The sequence below is a fragment of the Pipistrellus kuhlii genome, unplaced genomic scaffold (assembly GCF_014108245.1).
Source record: "Pipistrellus kuhlii isolate mPipKuh1 unplaced genomic scaffold, mPipKuh1.p scaffold_m20_p_10, whole genome shotgun sequence".
Lineage (NCBI taxonomy): Eukaryota > Metazoa > Chordata > Mammalia > Chiroptera > Vespertilionidae > Pipistrellus > Pipistrellus kuhlii.
In genome coordinates, this window is record NW_023425405.1 from 16,309,060 (window position 1) to 16,325,825 (window position 16,766).

The following is a 16,766-nucleotide window of genomic DNA, read 5'->3' on the forward strand; positions in this document are numbered from 1 at the left end:
CCTGTCCCCATGGATTTCTCTTGGTCTTCAGTTTCCTTTAGCTCTTTCCACCTAGGGCCTCTGCTCGCCCCCAGGCCTGGATAGTGCGGTCTTAGCTGTCCAGGCCACAGAACTCTCCGTGGTTTTACTGCGGGAGAAGGAGCTGGGGAAAGGGAGTGTTAGCATGAATCGCGTATGGATCGCCATACAGTGTGCACGGTGCACACCCTGGGAAGGGCATCTTCCTCGTGGTGTGCCCCACCCCCACCTTAACCCCGCATCTCCCAGCTCCTGACACGGGAGGGAGCCTGGGACAGGCGGGGTGAGGTGGAGGTCACGGGTCCCAGTTGCTGGGCAGAATGCTCTAGCGCCACCTTCTCCCCTGGCGGTGGCAGTGAGAGCTGCCCCCTAGGGGGAGCAAGTCATGGGATGGTCTGCCCACTATGGGAGAAGCTGAGGGCTGCACCCTTCTCCCCGTGCCTGAAACGGACGACACGGCCATCTGGATATTCTAGGAACGTCTGTGAGTAGAAGCCCGGGAGAAACCCAAATTATCAGCATCGGCACTGGGAGCGTCCCACAGCCCAGAGGCCCTTGGTAATAGAATTTCTAGAACTAGAGAACTCCAGATTCCGGGAGGTCCCTGGAATTTTCACCTCCATTCCTTGATTTAAAAAGGTCCCCGTTATTGCGCAGGTGCATTCATTGTCCTTAAATTTAAATTAGAGAAGCTATGGCCTTAGGCCAGAAGGGTCTCATTTTGCCCCGGGCAGTTCAAAACCTTCCCTTTGTATGAAAGATGCACTGGCTTTTGGAAATGGGACACTCTGAGGGTGTGGCCTTCGATATGACCCAGCCCGCGGGCTGCACGGCCGCTGCAGGTTCTGCGCTGCCCCGGCCTGCTGCTGGCGTGAGGCCCGCTCACAAATGTCACAGGAGCGTCCTGCCGTGGTCTGGGCAGCAAACCGCGGGAAAGCAGATACCCCGGGGAAGTCCACGTTGTCGGCGGGAGATCTGCCTTCTGACCTAAGAGGCGTTTTCAGTCCCACCCTGCTTGATTGGTTGCCTGCCCTCTGGCCGATTTCACCCCTAGAACTTCGTGGCAAAGCGTTCTCCCACCCCTTCCCCATGCTCCCTCTAGCGAGGAGATCCCGTTCCCAGCTGCGGCCAGCTGTGGTGCTTTGACAGAAGTGTTGCCACGCGTACACTCAAACCATGAAGGTCTCAGAATGACCTGGGGAACGCGTTGCCCACCAGATGCCTGGCCCCACCCCAGCAGCTTCAGATCCAGGGTGTTTTGCGGCCCTGGCAGGCGGGGTGAGGTGGAGGTCACGGCTCCCTGTTGCTGGGCAGGGTTCTCTAGCGCCACCTTCTCCCCTAGCGGCGGCAAGTGACAGCTACCCCCTAGGGGGCATGTATGTTTTCAACAGACTCCCCAAGTGAGTCGCTGAGGTCAGGCATTGTCCTGCGCAGCAGGACTGAGCTCAGAGGAGAATGGGTCCAGGGAAGACCATTCTAATTTAGTAAAAACCCCAGCACTGAGCACACCTACTGGGGCCCGGAAGTGTTGAAGACAGGACCTCTCTGTTCAAAGAGCTGGCAGAGCAGTGGTGGGGTGAGTGCCTGAGGGAGGGGTCCATGCCTCAGGTAAGAGACCTGGACCCTGACTCTTATAACTGTCAGGTATCAGTCCCAGAATCCCCTCTCCTGGGGATGGGCTCCTGGTTCTTAAAATCAGGGGTGCCAAAGGACGAGGTAACGATCGCCTTCAGAGCCCACTAGACGCAGGACAAGCTAAGCCCACTTCTCTGTCCACGTGTGACGTTTTGCTTCCACAGGCAGGAGAGTGCCTTCTCTTCTCTTTGAAGAGCACCTGAAGAACACACTTCGGTGGGTTATGTTTTCGTATCTGCACGCCTGTGTAACCACTACTCAGGTCGCAGTGGGTGCATTCTGGCGTAGGGAAATGCCACAGAGGGTGGGCTGCCTCCCGGTTCGGCTTTTGACAGAAAGTGAAGGATACGATCTCAGGGTACAGCTTGCTCTCCTTGGCCACCGCAGTCAATGAACAAGCGTCTGGTGAGTACCTGCAGTGTTCTGGAAGCTTCCTGGTGCAAAGCAGCAGTGCGCCCTTCACCTGTAAGTCAAATACGAGTGAACGGGCTTGCCTTTAGGAACGGATTGTACAGAACACATTTTGTGTCACCTGTGGCTTACTATGTATCTGCTATTGATTCTGTTCATTGGTTTGGGACCCTTTACTTTCTTCCTGCTCCAATCTGCCTTCCCTTTTCTTTAATATTGTATCTTTCTTATCTAGCCCCACCCCCCACCCCCAAAGCGTACTATTACATTGTAGCTTTTAATGGCGACCAACGAAGAAGGCAGCGACCCCAGCCCCAGAGCGGCGCCCTGGCCCCTGGCGCAGGCGCGGGTGCAGAAGCTGGAGCCTCGGCTGGCCCGCAGGCGCCTGTCCCAGGCTCGCCACCGAGCCACCCTGAGCAAGCTCTTCGGGAACCTGCGGAGAATCCTGTACCAGCAGTCTGACTTCACGGCCTCGAAGGTATGAGGACCTGAGTGTGTGTGGGGAAGGTTCCTAGATGTGGAGGGGCTGTGGAGCCGAGGGGGGGGGAGGGGGGTTGGGCCTGGAGTTGCTACTCCCCCATCCTTACCCCTGAGGGCTGGGGCCTGCCCAGGCGGGCCGGCGGCCAGCTGTGGACACCGCATGGTGCTGCGCCTGCTGCTGTCCGGCTGCGCTCCGTGCCCTGGTCCACGAGGCCCGTCAGTCCCGCAGGGGAATCAGCCCCTCCTCCCGTGGGGTCCCACAGCCCGTTGCTTCGACCCCCTGTTAGCACTCGCAGAACGCTAGTTTGTGTTACAAGTTGTGGTTCCCGTGCCGGTCTTTCCTGATAGAATGCCAGCACCCTGAGAGCAGGGCTGATGGGCTATTCTTTTCGGGCCCAGCACAGCTATCGGTGGTCAGCGAATAAACAGTATTCAGCAGTTCTCGGTTTGTTTGTTTTTTAGGTTTTTATAATATATTTTTTTATTGATTTTTGTACAGAGAGGAAGGGAGAGAGTTAGAGAGTCAGAAACATCGATGAGAGAGAGTCATCGATCAGCTGCCTCCTGCACACCCCCCACCGGGGATATGCCCGCAACCAAGGCACATGCCCTTGACCGGAATCGAACCCGGGACCCCTCAGTCCCCAAGCCGACGCTCTATCCATTGAGCCAAACCGGTCTTGGCAGTTCTCGTTTTTTTTTTGTTTTTTTTGTTTTTGTTTTTTTTAACAATCTCACAGTTATCATTTTGACTTTAGTAGTCATTTGGGGGGCCCTAGATAATAAAGATACAATATTAAGGAAAAAGGAGGGCAGAATGAAGTAGGTTGCACACTGTGACCAGTGAGGGAAGCTTATTGGGAGCCTGCTGCCCACCTGGGGTTGACATCACTCAGGCCGCCTCTAAGTCACCCTTTATTCCACCTGCAAGTAGCACATGGAGTCGTTTGCCTTTTTATCAGCCCTAGTAGTTTGCTGAATGCAGCTTACTTGTTTCTGAATACTTTGTTGTTTCTGGGAGAACCATTTCCCTATTACAACTTAGACAAATCCTATATAATAAAATCCCAATATGCAAATTGACCAAATGGTGGGAAGAGCGGTCGCTATGATTCGTACTGACCACCAGGGGGCAGATGCTTAACACAGGCGCTGCCCCCTGGTGGTCAGAGCGCTCCCACAGGGGGAGCATGGCTCAGCCAGAAGCCAGGCTCACGGCTGGTGAGCACAGTGGCGGTGGCAGGAGCCTCTCCTGCCTTCACTGCAGGTGGGTGGTAAGGAGTGAGGAGTCCCGGACTGTGAGAGCCTCAGACTATGAGAGCCCGGGTCTGTGAGAGTGATGTCAGGGGAGTGGGCCAAAGCTGGCAGGCGGACATCCCCCACGGGGTCTGGGACTGTGAGAGGGCACAGGCCAGGCTGAGGGATGCCCCCCTGCCAGTGCACAAATATTGTGCACCAGGCCTCTAGTAAACAAACAACCAACAAACAAACTTCATGCCTTCTGCACAACAGAACAAATTTCCTACCCTTTTAATCAACAACGTGAAGGATGGTGATTGTGCATCTAAGTGAGGGGAGGGGAAGGGGGTAGAGGAGGGAGGAGGGAGTGTGGGGAGGGGGGTGGCTCCTCTGTTTGCAAAACCTGTCTGTGGCCGGGACAGGTTTGGCTCAGTGGATAGAGCGTCGGCTTGGGGACTGAAGGGCCCCGGGTTTGATTCCCGTCAAGGGCATTTACCTTGGTTGCGGGCACATCCCCAATAGGGGGTGTGCAAGAGGCAGCTGATCGATGACTCTCTCATTGATGTTTCTAACTCTCTATCTCTCTCCCTTCCTCTCTGTACAAAAATCAATAAAATATATATTTAAAAACAAACAAACAAAAAACCTGTCTGTGCAGTGGAAACCGGCCTGTCAGCATTTTCTGTCTCTGTCCGCAGTGGCAGGTTCTGAACAGGGCGAAGAGTCACATTCAGGAACAGGAACAAATCTTGGATAATCTGCTGAAGGTGAAAGGTAACAGATCCTACCTGCCACCTCCATCGCCCTCCCAGGGGAAGGAAGACTGGTTGGTTTTTCTATTGAAAACAGAGACACTGCCGAAACCGGTTTGGCTCAGTGGATAAAGCGTCGGTCTGCGGACTGAAAGGTCCCGGGTTCGATTCCGGTCAAGGGCATGTACCTTGGTTGCGGGCACATCCCCAGTAGGGGGTGTGCAAGAGGCAGCTGATCAATGATTCTCTCTCATCGATGTTTCTAACTCTCTATCACTCTCTCTTCCTCTCTGTAAAAAACAACAACAACACAAAAAAAACAATAAAATAAAACAAACAAACAAAAAAACAGAGACGCTGGGTGAAGTGAAGGGAATGAATATTTACTGAGTACCTACTGTGTGCTAGGCAGGCGCTGGGCTTGGGCCAGGGGCACGGGGAGATTCCCAGCCTGACCTTAGGGCTGTCAGCTGTGGGAGGTACCTGAGCTCATCTCGAGAGGCCAGAGGAGACGCAGGCCAGTGTTTGTCAGAACCTGGCTCCTCTCCTCGGCACTTGTCTTGGGAGAGATGGCTGCTGGGAACCTGAGTTTAACGACCTGGTGGAAGCTGAACTCTGAAAGGGATTCTCTCGATGCCTTGAGTGAGATGGGCCAGTCCGAGAAGCCCTTTCCCCTCACATCTGGAAGGAGGGGTGCACCTGGGCTCTTGACCCCTAACGCTGACCCCAGTGGGCTCAGGGACCTCCGTGCTCCCCCTGGAAAGACAGGAGACTCAATAAAGGCCCTTGTTCAACTCCCTTGCCTTCATTTCTCTAAGTCACCCCCCCTTTTTTTTTAATATATATTTTATTGATTTTTTACAGAGAGGAAGGGAGAGAGATAGAGAGCCAGAAACGTCAATGAGAGAGAAACATCGACCAGCCGCCTCCTGCACACCCCCCACCAGGGATGTGCCCGCAACCAACGTACATGCCCTTGACCAGAATCGAACCCGGGACCTTTCAGTCTGCAGACCGACGCTCTACCGCTGAGCCAAACCAGTTTAGGCTCTAAGTCACCCTTTATTCCACCTTCAAGTAGCACATGGAGTTGTTTGCCTTTTTTTTTTTTTTGCAGCCCTAGTAGTTTGCTGAACGCAGCTTAATTGTTTCTGAATACTTTGATGTTTCAGTGAGAACCATTTCCCTATTACAACTTAGATAAATCCTATATAATAAAATCCCAATATGCAAATTGACCAAATGGTGGAACAAGCGTTCGCTATGATTCATACTGACATTCTCCCTTGCCTTCAACTCCCCAACAGAATCCTTCAAACTGCAGGATGGAAATGCAAACAGCTTAGAGGAGGTCAAGGAGAAATATGCCAGGATGTTCTCCAGAAATCACAGGTAAGAGCCGGCCCCGGGGCCTCCTGGTGTCATGGCCTGCTGTCACAGGAGCCGCTTTTGGCTGCAGCATGGGGAGAGCTGAGGAGGGTGGCTCACTGGTTAGAACCCTCTTGGGGAATTCTTTTCTATTTTATCTTACAATGTGCCTGGGATTTTGTGTTCTGATGATAAAAATCTCTGCTTATTACAGAACATGTCAAAAATACAGAAAAGCCCTAAAAAGAAAATTAAAATACATATTGTTTCACCTCACAAGGAAATCCAATGTTAATTTCAAAGCCTAGCCTTCCATTAAAAAAAAAAAATTGCATGTTATTTTATGGAAAGATGAGACCAAGTACTTCTTTTGTATTTCAGCTTTTACAAACTCAGTCAGTGGCTTATTGGCAGGTGCATATGAAAGTAAGGAAAGTCCAAAACTCAGCCTGATCCCCCAGCTTCTCAGGAGCCAAGAAAGGCCAGTTTGGACTTCTGAGAGCTCTGACTGTGAATGGATGTTGACTTTTGCCAAGTGCTTTTTCTGCCTCTATTGAGATTGTACAGCCGAAACCGGTTTGGCTCAATGGATAGAGCGTCAGCCTGCAGACTGACAGGTCCCGGGTTCGATTCCTGTCAAGGGCATGTACCTTGGTTGTGGGCACATCCCCGGTAGGGGGTGTGCAAGAGGCAGCTGATCGATGATTCTCTCTCATCGATGTTTCTAACTCTCTATTCCTCTCTCTTCCTCTCTGTAAAAAAAACCCAATAAAATATATTTTTTAAAATCATACTATTTTAAAATCAAATATTGATAAGATTTTTAGTCTGTTGATATGGTGAGTTACATGGATAGATTTTCAAAGTTTAAAACAACTGTTTCGCATTCACAGGATAAACCACACTGGGCTATAATGTATGAACACACACATGTGTGTGTTATAATATATGACCTATATGATGCATATCATATATAATATATCATATATAATATATACGTTTGCTAAGACTGTTAAGAATTTTGGTGCCAATGTTCATGAGGGAATTAATCTGATGTTACCTTGTTTCTGTTTTCTCACCAGCCTACTCCCAAATAAGGTTCATCCATATGACTTTGACAACTTGTACCCATTTGAGGCAGTCGGGAAGGATGAGGAGGAGGAAGATGAGGAGGAGGAAGAAGAGGAGGAGGAGGAAGAGGAGGAGGAGGAGGAGGAGGAAGAGGAGGAGGAGGAGGAAGACCAAGAAGAGGAGGAAGAAGAGAAGGAGGAGGAGGAGAAGGAGGAGGAAAAAGTGGAGCTCTTACCCTCCCCAGTCACTTTGCCACCCGACCTCATGGAGTTTGAACGGTGTGAACAGCTGAGCGAGGTGGCTCTGTGCACAGCCCGAGCTCCTGTTGGGGAAGGGGCGAGGCTCAGCGGGGCAAGCTGCAGCCTCCAGTGCTCAGGCCAGGCTCTGAGCCGTGGATGCTCAGAATTTCCACTCGGGAGGGGCTGGGGGATGCGGTTGGCAGAAAAGCTAAAGAAATAGTCTTGAAGCTACATTTGCATAGCACACACACTGTGCTTACTTAGACCGGGTGCTTGTGTGGGGTAGGGGATGGGGGTTGATGGTGATTAGAAGAGCTAGAGCCCCCTTCCACACACCTTCCCAAGGTCTGTTTTGGGCTGCATTATAGTGAGAGAGATGAGAATGGCTGGCTCAGACTCCCACTGCCACTCACCGCCCTCCACAGATAGCCCCTTGGCAGCCACATCAGCGTTCAATAGACGGGAAGCTCCGTCCACAATGAGCCTGACTCTCAGGCCTCAAGTTTAAGCATCACGTCACGTCTGCACATGCACGGGCTCGGGATTTTAAGTGGAGTGAGAGCTGAGCCAGCCACGCCTCTCATCGTCCCCTCTGTAAGGCACAGGATCTGGGAGGATGTGAGGAAGGGCTGAGAAGCAGAAATCTGTCTCCATGGCCCTGGAGATGGCGTCTGCTCTCCTAGGCTCAGGCCCTCCAGAGACTAGCAAGGCCAAGCCCCTGGCACAGCACGGAGAGGTGGCCGCACGGGGTCCCTAGGAGTCGGCCTGGGGTGGGGGGTGGAGGTGGGGGGCCTTGGCCTCGAGTTTCAGGTCTGGGAGATGCTGTCATTTATGCTCCAGGTACCTCAACTTTTACAAGCAGACCATGGACCTCCTGACCAGGGACAGGATCGTCTCCTCCCAGGAGGTGACCCTGCCCGTGGTCTCCGCGGCCATCTCCCACCTGTGGCAGACCCTCTCCGAGGAGAAGAAGGCCGGCCTCCTGCAGGCCGTGGCGCGGAGGCACGGTGGCCTGGCGGGCCTGGGAGGGGCCCCCCGGGAGCCGGCCTGTGCCGAGGACAGCGTGAAGGACAGCGGCGTCGACAGCCAAGGGGCCAGCTACTCGCTCGAGTCTACCCCGGAGGAGGTGAGCGGTCCCTGGAGGCGGGGCGGAGGGGTGTCCTCGAGGTCACTCAGCAAGTCCGGGGAGCTGTTCAGATTCTGGCTCACGTGGTCAGTTTCTGATTTTCCTGACCTCATCACCACAACCACAGAGCGGCATTTCTTATTCTTCCGTTCGTTTCCTGGCCTTCCCCTGAGGATTATAGGAGAGACGCCTTAGCCTGGTCGGCGTGGCTCAGTGGTTGAGCATCCATCTATGCACTAGGAGGTCATGGTTCCATTCCTGGTCAGGGCACATGCTGGCAGAGGAGTGGTTAGGGGGTGATCAGGCCAACGGGCAGAAGTGGTTAGGGGCGATCAGGCAGGCAGGCAGGTGAGCTGTTAGGAGCCAGCAGTCCAGGATTCCAAGAGGGATGTCTGACTGCCAGTTTAGGCCCGATCGCTGTGGGATCCCTGTGGGATTGGGCCTAAACTGGCAGTTGGACATCCCCCGAGGGGTCCCAGATAGGAGAGGATGCAGGCTGGGCTATGGGACACCCGCCTCAGTGCATGAATTTTGTGCAGCAGGCCCCTATATATGATGTAATATGCCTAGGGGAAGGATGGAGGGAAATAAATCAATATGTTAACAATGAGCCTCTCCAGGTGGGATTGTTTCTTGGTGATTTTTTCTTATTGGTTTCTATTTTCATGATAAACATATATTTCTTTTATAAAGCAGATAATATTTGGGACTGGTTTGGCTCAGTGGATAAAGCAGATAATATTCAATAATAGCTAATATGGCCCTAGCCAGTTTGGCTCAGTGGATGGAGCCTGCAGACTGAAGGGTCCCAAACTCAATTCCAATCAAAGGCACATGCCTGGGTTGTGGGCTCGATCACCACTAGGGGCTGTGCAGGAAGCAGCCAATCAATGATTCTCTCTCATCACTGATGTTTCTCTCTCTCCCCCTCCACTCTTCTCTGAAATCAATAAAAATGTGTTGTTGTTGTTGTTGTTGTTTTTTAAATAATAGCTAATTTGTTTGAGCCATGATGTGCCTGGTCCCTCACACAGCTCTTCTTATTGAGTGCTTGCAAAATCCCATGTGTAGGGACTGTTGTGATTCCTATTTATAGAGGAGGGTTCGAGAGATGAAGTCACTTGCCTGAGGTCACGCAGCTTTCCGAGTGGCAGGGCTGGGTGTCAGCTCTCCTGCAGCCTAACTCCAGAGCCCCCTTGACCTCTGTGCTCAGCTGCCTCGGCATGAAGCTGCTCACCTGTCAACCTTGGCTCAAATGGGCTCTGCACCTGCGGAGGTGTAGCTGTGCCCTTCCCCAGGTAAACTGAGGCTCGGCTCTGGCATCTCACGCCGTCTTCTTTAGAAAGAGGAAACACGGTCCCCAGCACTTCCCTCTGGGGTCGGCAGTTTGTTCTGGGCGGGCAAGAGCTTCATATTCCCCGCCTGGAAAGGTCACCAAGCAGAGTCTGACGGGGCCCAGCTCTCATGGGCACGCCCTTCAGAGACAGAGAGACAGAGAGACAGTCTCGCTCCTCCTCCCGCAGCAGCCCAGGGCAAAGTTCAGACTGCTCTGTGCTTTCTTTCAGCTCCTTTTCGAAGATGCCTACGATGTGGCATGTTTCCTGGATAAAAGTGAGGCCCCAAGTACATCTAGCTCCAGGTGAGGTCAGGGTACGAGATGGTGTGTGTGTGTGCTCATGTGTGTATTATGTGTGTGTGTATGTGTGTGTGTGGGGGAGGTGTACCCTTCCTGGGATGTTCAGGAGCCTCCCCTGCAGCTCTCCAGAGGAGTGCAAAATTCAGTGGGAGTTCTTGGAGATCCACTTTGTCCTGTGATTCGAAGTGGGCTGGTCCTAGGATTGTGCCGTAGCCCTGGGGACACTATTGTCTGGGGTTCTTCTGAGCAGAACATTCTCCCATCCCGACCCAGGGCTGACACACAGGTTATCAACTCCAGACTGCTCATGTTGCACTGTTTTCCCAGGGTGAGGTGCCATGGGCAGTTACAGCCCTCGGTCTGATCTGAGAGGTGGGAGGGGGAAGTCTGGCCCTGAGAAACTGGGTCAACATGGATACAGGCCCCATGTCCCTCTCCTCTCCTCTCTGAAATCAATAAAAATAAAAATAAAAAACCTTTTTCTACTTTGCTTGGAAAAGATGGGGGCTGCTGTCTGAAGGTTCCTAGCTGCCTGGAATGTGAGGTGAAAATGCCAGCTGGCCTGGCATGACTCCCGGCTTCTTTGCTGGCTTCTTGTCCCAGGAAGGCAGGGGGAAAGGAGTCTGCACAACACGCCTTTCCTCTGCATCCTGTCCCCCTGAGACCTCCTGGGCGGAGGCATCTGAAGGGACTGAACTCAAGTGTGCGACGTGCCCGCAGGTGGGCCAGAGCCGTGAGGCGTCACTGTAGAGGTCGACTCTCAGGGACAGAGGACATCTTGTCCCCTTGCTCCCGAGACCATAGCTCAGGGCCCTAAATTAGGACCCAGGAGCCAGTCCCCCTATTGTCTCACTTTCCCGGTGCGTCCCAGACATGACATTGAGCTGAGGCGAGGCAAACCTAGCGAGAAGGACTCCTGGCTCTCTGAGGACTCAGCTGGGTGTTTGAAAGTGCTTGGTTCACATCATCATCCAAGTTCTGTAGGGGGTCCAAGCAGAGGTCAAAGAGTAGGATTCCAAACATGGGCTGTTTCCTTCTCTGTCGTCAGTCCCATGTTTGCCAACTGCAACCCAGAGAACCCAGAGGAAAAGTTTCAGCTCTACACACACATCGTCGACTTCTTCAAAGACCTCTGTGGTGCTCACCCTCAGGAGAAGCAGGTAGGACAGCGCCGAGTGGGAGACCCCCTTCCCCCTCAGGATCCAGGTCCCTTGAGGGGTGCTAGGTCTCACCCGATCACACCAGAAGGCTGAGTGGTGCTCCCGCTGAGGGAGCACACTGAATACCAGGGGGCAGCTCCTGTGCTGAGTATCTGCCCCCGGTGGTCAGGGCACCAGTCATTCCTTAGTTCGGTCAATTTGCATATTAGCCTTTTTTTTTTTTTTTAAGAAATAGTTTTAACATCTACGTTTTATCTTTTTTTTTTTTTTTAATATATTTTTATTGATTTTTCACAGAGAGGAAGAGAGAGGGATAGAGAGTTAGAAACATCGATGAGAGAGAATTATCGACCAGCTGCCAAGGTACATGCCCTTGACCGGAATCATCAATCAGCAACCAAGGTACATGCCCTTGCCCGGAATTGAATCTGGGACCCTTCAGTCCGCAGACCAAAGCTCTATCCACTGAGCCAAACCAGTTTTGGCAAGCCTTTATTATATAGGATAAGTTGCACAGCCAGAAATGAACATCTTCCCAAAGCTGACAGCGCATATTGCCCTGGGTCTAGGCGGGGAAACAGGTCTGCCTCTTGGCGAGGAGCCAAGCAGTCACAGGACATTTAGGAATTCCTGGGGACGCTCTTTCATTCTCTTTGGCCTGTTCCATGGATGCTCGACTCCAGCCTAAGGCAGCCTGTGGGGTGGAAGATGTTGGGGAAACTGAGGTGAGAGGGAAGAATGCCTTTTAGGGCAGACCTTGATGTAGCAACCAGGTACCAGGAGAGGTTGGCTGGGATCCTTGTAAAGGGAATGAGAAACTCTTGCTAACCAAACATTCCCTGTTTCCCCGAAAATAAGACAGAGTCTTATATTAATTTTTGCTCCCAAAGATGCGCTAGGTCTTATTTTCAGGGGATGTCTTATTTTTCCATGAAGAAGAATACGGTACACATTTATTGTTAAATGAAAATAAAGGAAATTTATTACCGTATACGGTACGGTAGTACAGTAGTTGTCAACACAAACCAGACAAACTGTGAATCCTACAGTATCAAGAATTTACTCATTTGTTCAATGACAATCATGTCATCATCTTCTGGAACATCATCATAACAATCCAATTCCTGGATTTCCTGGTGAATTTCTTGTGACTCCATTTTTTTTTTTTTTCAGAACCAGTGGACCAAAACTCTCATGTTTAGCTTAGGGGGGCCTTATTTTCGGGGGGATGCCTTATGTTTCACTCAGAAGGAAACCTGTAAGTAGGTCTTATTTTCGGAGGATGTCTTATTTTCGGGGAAACACGGTAGTGCTGCTTCTTGAAAAAAAAAAAAAAATGACCTCCTAACAGCTCACCCATGTTTAAGTTCAAGTTACCAGAAGGCAACAAGGAAAACAGCGTCTTTCCTACCAGCCCCCTTGGTTACTACCCAGTCTCTGCCTCAAAGGCAGCCACCATGACCAGTTTTTCGAACAGCCAACCAATGTGAATGGATTCTTTCAAACACAAATGGTAGTCTCCTTGTGCACATTGCTTTGTATCTAGTCCTTTAAAAAAAATATATTTTTATTTTCTACAGAGAGAGGAAGAGGAAGAGCAAAAGAGAAACAGCAATGTGAGAGAGAAACATCAAACACTAATTGCCTCCTGCATGCCCTGCACTGGGGGTTGAGTCCGAAACCCAGGAATTGAACCAACAACCTTTTGGTCCATGGGAGGATGCTCAACCAATTGAGCTACACTAGTCAGGGCGTTCTTTCCCTTTTAAATTAATATGTCCCACAGATAGAGAGCGATTGCATTCACTTTTTTTTTTTTTTTTTGGAAACAGCTGCATGGTGTTCCATTGGTAGATACATCACGATGTAATTCAAAGTCCCCTCTCTTCTGGGCCCCTGCAATTCCCCATGATAGGAAAGCAGCCAGTTCTGCGGCATCCAGGGAAAGCCTGTATTGTGGTCAAAGAGTAACATGGACATGGGACCTTCCCCCCACTGCCTTTACTTCCTGGCCGTAAGCTGGAGGTGGAGATGCAGCTGAAAAGATGTGGGTAGAGACGGAGGGAGAGGGGCACGCCTGCGGTGGAGGGGGCTCTGGCTGTCACCCAGAGCCAGGAACCCTTAAATAAATACCAATCCTCTTCATCCTGTGTGTTGCAGGAACCAGAGCTTCCCGTGGACGATGCGATGTTGATGTTGCAGTGCATGGAGACCTTTGATGACGAAGATCTGTAGTGCAGAAGGGCTGGCAGGGGAGGCAATGAATGAAGTGGACCGTTTCCAAGTTTGCCCGCTGCACCCGCCTTGGCCTTCTGGGATATTTTGGATGGACTCTCCCAGAAGCATGTTGATGGTTTTCATTTTTTATTATTATAAAGCTTTAAGAGCAGCATGGCTCTGTGTTGGTCTCTCAGGGTTGTTTGGTGCAAAGGACTGTCCTGCAGGGCACACACCTGCTCCCCGGGCTCCTCTGGGCCGGGTGGTGCCAGGCGCGGCTGAGGCGCAGGCCCTGGGCCATCCCAGGGAGGGACAGGCAGCATCTGTCTGTGGAGTGCACTCTGGGTTCAGGTTGTTGTTCTGGAGATTTCTGGAGACCACCACCTGTTCACCTGCATGCTCTGGGAGCCTGGGAAAAGTGCGGACCCCGAACCAGGGCTGCAGGACATCTGTCAGGGTGGAGCCAGCGACATCTGCTTCTTCTGGCGATAAAGACCCCTGAATGGAGCCCAGCCAGACTCCAGAGCTTTCCAGCGAGGCTCCTGGACAGAGTGTGTACAATGTCCCTGGGCATGTGCACTGGAGGTGACAGTTGGTCAAACGTTATTCTAGATGTTTCTATGAGGGTATTTTAAAAAAATATATTTTATTGATTTTTCACAAAGAGGAAGAGAGAGGGATAGAGAGTTAGAAATGTTGATGGGAGAGAATCATTGACCAGCTGCCTCTTGCACACCCCCTACTGGGGATGTACCCGCAACCCGAAATTGAACCCAGGACCCGTTAGTCCGCAGGCCGACGATCTATCCACTGAGCCAAACCGGTGCCGGCAAGGGTATTTTTTTTTTTTTTAATAATTTTTTAAGAAAATATATTTTTTATTGAATTTTTACAGAGAGGAAGAGAGAGGGATAGAGAGTTAGAAACGTCGATGACAGAGAAACATCGATCAGCTGCCTCTTGCACATCCCCCACTGGGGATGTGCGGGCAACCAAGGTACATGCCCTTGACTGGAATCGAACCTGGGACCTTTCAGTCCGCAGGCTGACGCTCTAGCCACTGAGCTAAACCGGTTTCGGCTGCCTGGCTCTTTACAGTTTACACACATCTTAGCAACAGCAGCTCCCCTCCACTGAAGGCTGTTTCACCTCCTGTCGGCTCCGCAGCCCAGCTCTCACCGCTCACCGTCCTGTGATGCAGGAGGCAACGCCAAGGACTTCCACTGCGGGAGCATGGCTGAGGGAGTTCCCATGGGGATGGGCATCAGGCTACACTGGTTTCCATGACAGCCCGCTGGGCTGGAGCCAGGGGGAGGATGCAGCCTGAGGCCAGGCCGTGGGGACGGAGTGCCAGGTCACAGTAGTCTTCACTTGCTGCGTATTCCGCTGCCACAGTGTACAGGATGCTGCGGGTGCTCAGGAGGGTGTGGTCCCTGCCCATGCCTGCCCGGGGAGACCAGCACCTTCGGGGTTGGGGAGGGGGTGGAGAGGGCTTGGGGACGTGCCTCAGAAGAGACAGCCTCACATCCGGGTCTCTATGGCACCCTTAGGGCGCTCTCCTGAGGAATCCTGGGAGCAGAGTGTGAGCTGACTCACTCCCACCTCCCCGGTCCCCCCAGGCTCCCGGCTGGGCCAGAAGGGGAGGAACTGGGCACAGGAGGAAGTGCAGTACGTGGTGCCAATCCCACAGGGGAGGCTGTAGATCTCCAGGACCCTCGCAGTCTCCTCCGTCCCCTGGGCTTGATCCCATGCCCGGAAGCCGCGCTCCTCCAGACTTCCTGCGAGGAGACAGGGAGCACTCAAGACTGGGCCCAGGGAGGCCTGGGTGGAAGCTGGAAGGCACCTCTGGTGCCCCCTGCGGGCACTCATGAGGTCTCCTCCTGCCAACAGAGCCGCCAAGCCCACCAGAGGAATCACACAGCTCAATCTGACTCCTTGGGCCACCCTGAGCCCCCAGGCGGGGCTGACAGTACAGAGCTCCGGGCAGGACCTTCTGTGAACCACTGTCCTTCACTGGGGCTGGCTTTCCACATGCTAATGTTTCTGGAATGCAGACACATCCTACACGTGGAGGAGAAAGGAATGTGGGAAAGAATAGAAGCTGAGGCTAGCGTAGAGGTTCCTGCAAGAGGCTGTGGGAGGGTCAAGAAGGAAGCATGTGGACCCAGCCAGTTGAACATCATCAACCTATGAACTGGGAGGTCACAGTTTGATTCCCAGTCAGGGCACAGGCCCAGGTTGTAGCTTAACCCCAGGGTGGGGTGTGCAGGAGGCAGCTGGTCAATGATTCTCTCTCATCATTGATCTCTCTCTCTCTCTCTCTCTCTCTGTCTCTCTTCCTTCCTCTCTGAAACCAATGAAAATATTTTTTCTTAAAGAAAATAAGGGAGCAGGGGAAGCCATCGATGATAGTGGCTCTGCGCTCTCCGCCTTCCACACCCTCAACACTTAGAGACCCAACTGGCTCATCATCGCATTTACTACCTCAGATGGCAAGTGCCTGCTTTCTTGACTCTCTCTCACAGTAGCCTGTGGGTTTCTGGAAGGCAGGGGCATGTCTTTCTGGTCTCTATATTCTCAGTTCCAGACCACCAGAAAGAAGTAAGTATTGTAATAAAGCAAGCCATAATATTTTTGCTGCTGGAGCTTGTTAAAACACAAACACAACATCATATCTGTGAAATGAAGTACAATAAAACAGGGTGTGCCTGTACAGAGCACCTGGAACATAAGTGCTCAAGGGGTTTCTGTTAAAAACTAGAGGCCTGGTGCATGGATTTGTGCACCAGTGGGTCCCTCAGTCTGGCCTGTGGGGATCGGGCTGAAACCAGCCGTCCAGCATCCCCTAAGGGGTCCTGGAGTGCGAGAGGGCACTCTGAAAAGTTGCTGTCCCTCAGCAGCTCCTGGATTGAGCGTCTGGCTCCTGGTGGTCAGTGTGCATCATAGCTACTGGCTGGTTAGCCCACCCAGTGGCTTAGGCTTTTATATATATACACTAGAGGCCTGGTGCATGAAAATTCGTGCACTTGAGCGGGGGAGGTCCCTCAGCCCTGCCTGCACTCTCTCAGAGTCTGGGACCCCTCGGGGGATGTCCACCCACCAGCTTAGGCCTGCTCCCTGAGGACATCCCTCTAGCAGACAGGAGCCCTCAGGGGATGTCCAACTGCAGGCCTAAGCCGCAGTCAGATATGCTTAGAGCTGTGGAGGCAGGAGAGGCTCCCACCACCACCACCACTGCACTTGCAGCCATCAGCCCGGCTTGTAGCTGAGCAACCTCCCCCTGCTTTTCCAGAAACTTGTACTGACCACCAGGGGGCAGCTCCTGCGTTGAGCATCTGCCCCCTGGTGGCCAGTGCAAGTCATAGCAACCGGTCATTCCACTGTTAGGGTTAATTTGCATATTACCCTTTTATT

At 52.3% G+C, this 16,766-nt stretch overlaps 2 protein-coding genes across 7 annotated transcripts in view; one reads left to right on the plus strand and one right to left on the minus strand.

The window, feature by feature from the left end:
- Nucleotides 1-2,216: 2,216 nt before the first annotated feature.
- On the plus strand, nucleotides 2,217-13,684 carry STRA8 (stimulated by retinoic acid 8). Its single transcript, XM_045577029.1, has 8 exons — nucleotides 2,217-2,542; nucleotides 4,482-4,557; nucleotides 5,843-5,927; nucleotides 6,986-7,252; nucleotides 8,054-8,339; nucleotides 9,905-9,978; nucleotides 11,024-11,135; nucleotides 13,296-13,684. Exons 1-8 carry the CDS (start codon nucleotides 2,345-2,347, stop codon nucleotides 13,368-13,370), a joined length of 1,173 nt encoding a protein of 390 aa, XP_045432985.1. The 5' UTR covers nucleotides 2,217-2,344; the 3' UTR covers nucleotides 13,371-13,684.
- Nucleotides 6,243-16,766, minus strand: part of LOC118713212 (solute carrier family 23 member 1) — a 31,628-nt gene continuing 21,104 nt past the window's right edge. For 4 of the 6 annotated variants that reach the window (XM_036427661.2, XM_036427616.2, XM_036427632.2 and 1 more), the window contains one exon: nucleotides 14,434-15,130. In XM_036427661.2, coding sequence (XP_036283554.1) covers nucleotides 14,874-15,130 — 257 coding nt within the window. In that variant the 3' untranslated portion in view covers nucleotides 14,434-14,873. Of the gene's footprint in view, nucleotides 6,454-8,300; nucleotides 8,508-14,433; nucleotides 15,131-16,766 lie in introns of those variants that run through there. The other 2 variants (XM_036427640.2, XM_045577020.1) reach the window with 2 other exon arrangements.

Bases quoted from the DNA above. Each gene is read 5' to 3' on its own strand.
- STRA8 (XM_045577029.1), top strand. From the start codon at position 2,345: ATGGCGACCAACGAAGAAGGCAGCGACCCCAGCCCCAGAGCGGCGCCC. The intron at 4,558-5,842 runs GTAACAGATCCT...ACTCCCCAACAG, and splicing joins TAATCTGCTGAAGGTGAAAG to AATCCTTCAAACTGCAGGAT. The intron at 8,340-9,904 runs GTGAGCGGTCCC...GCTTTCTTTCAG, and splicing joins TCGAGTCTACCCCGGAGGAG to CTCCTTTTCGAAGATGCCTA.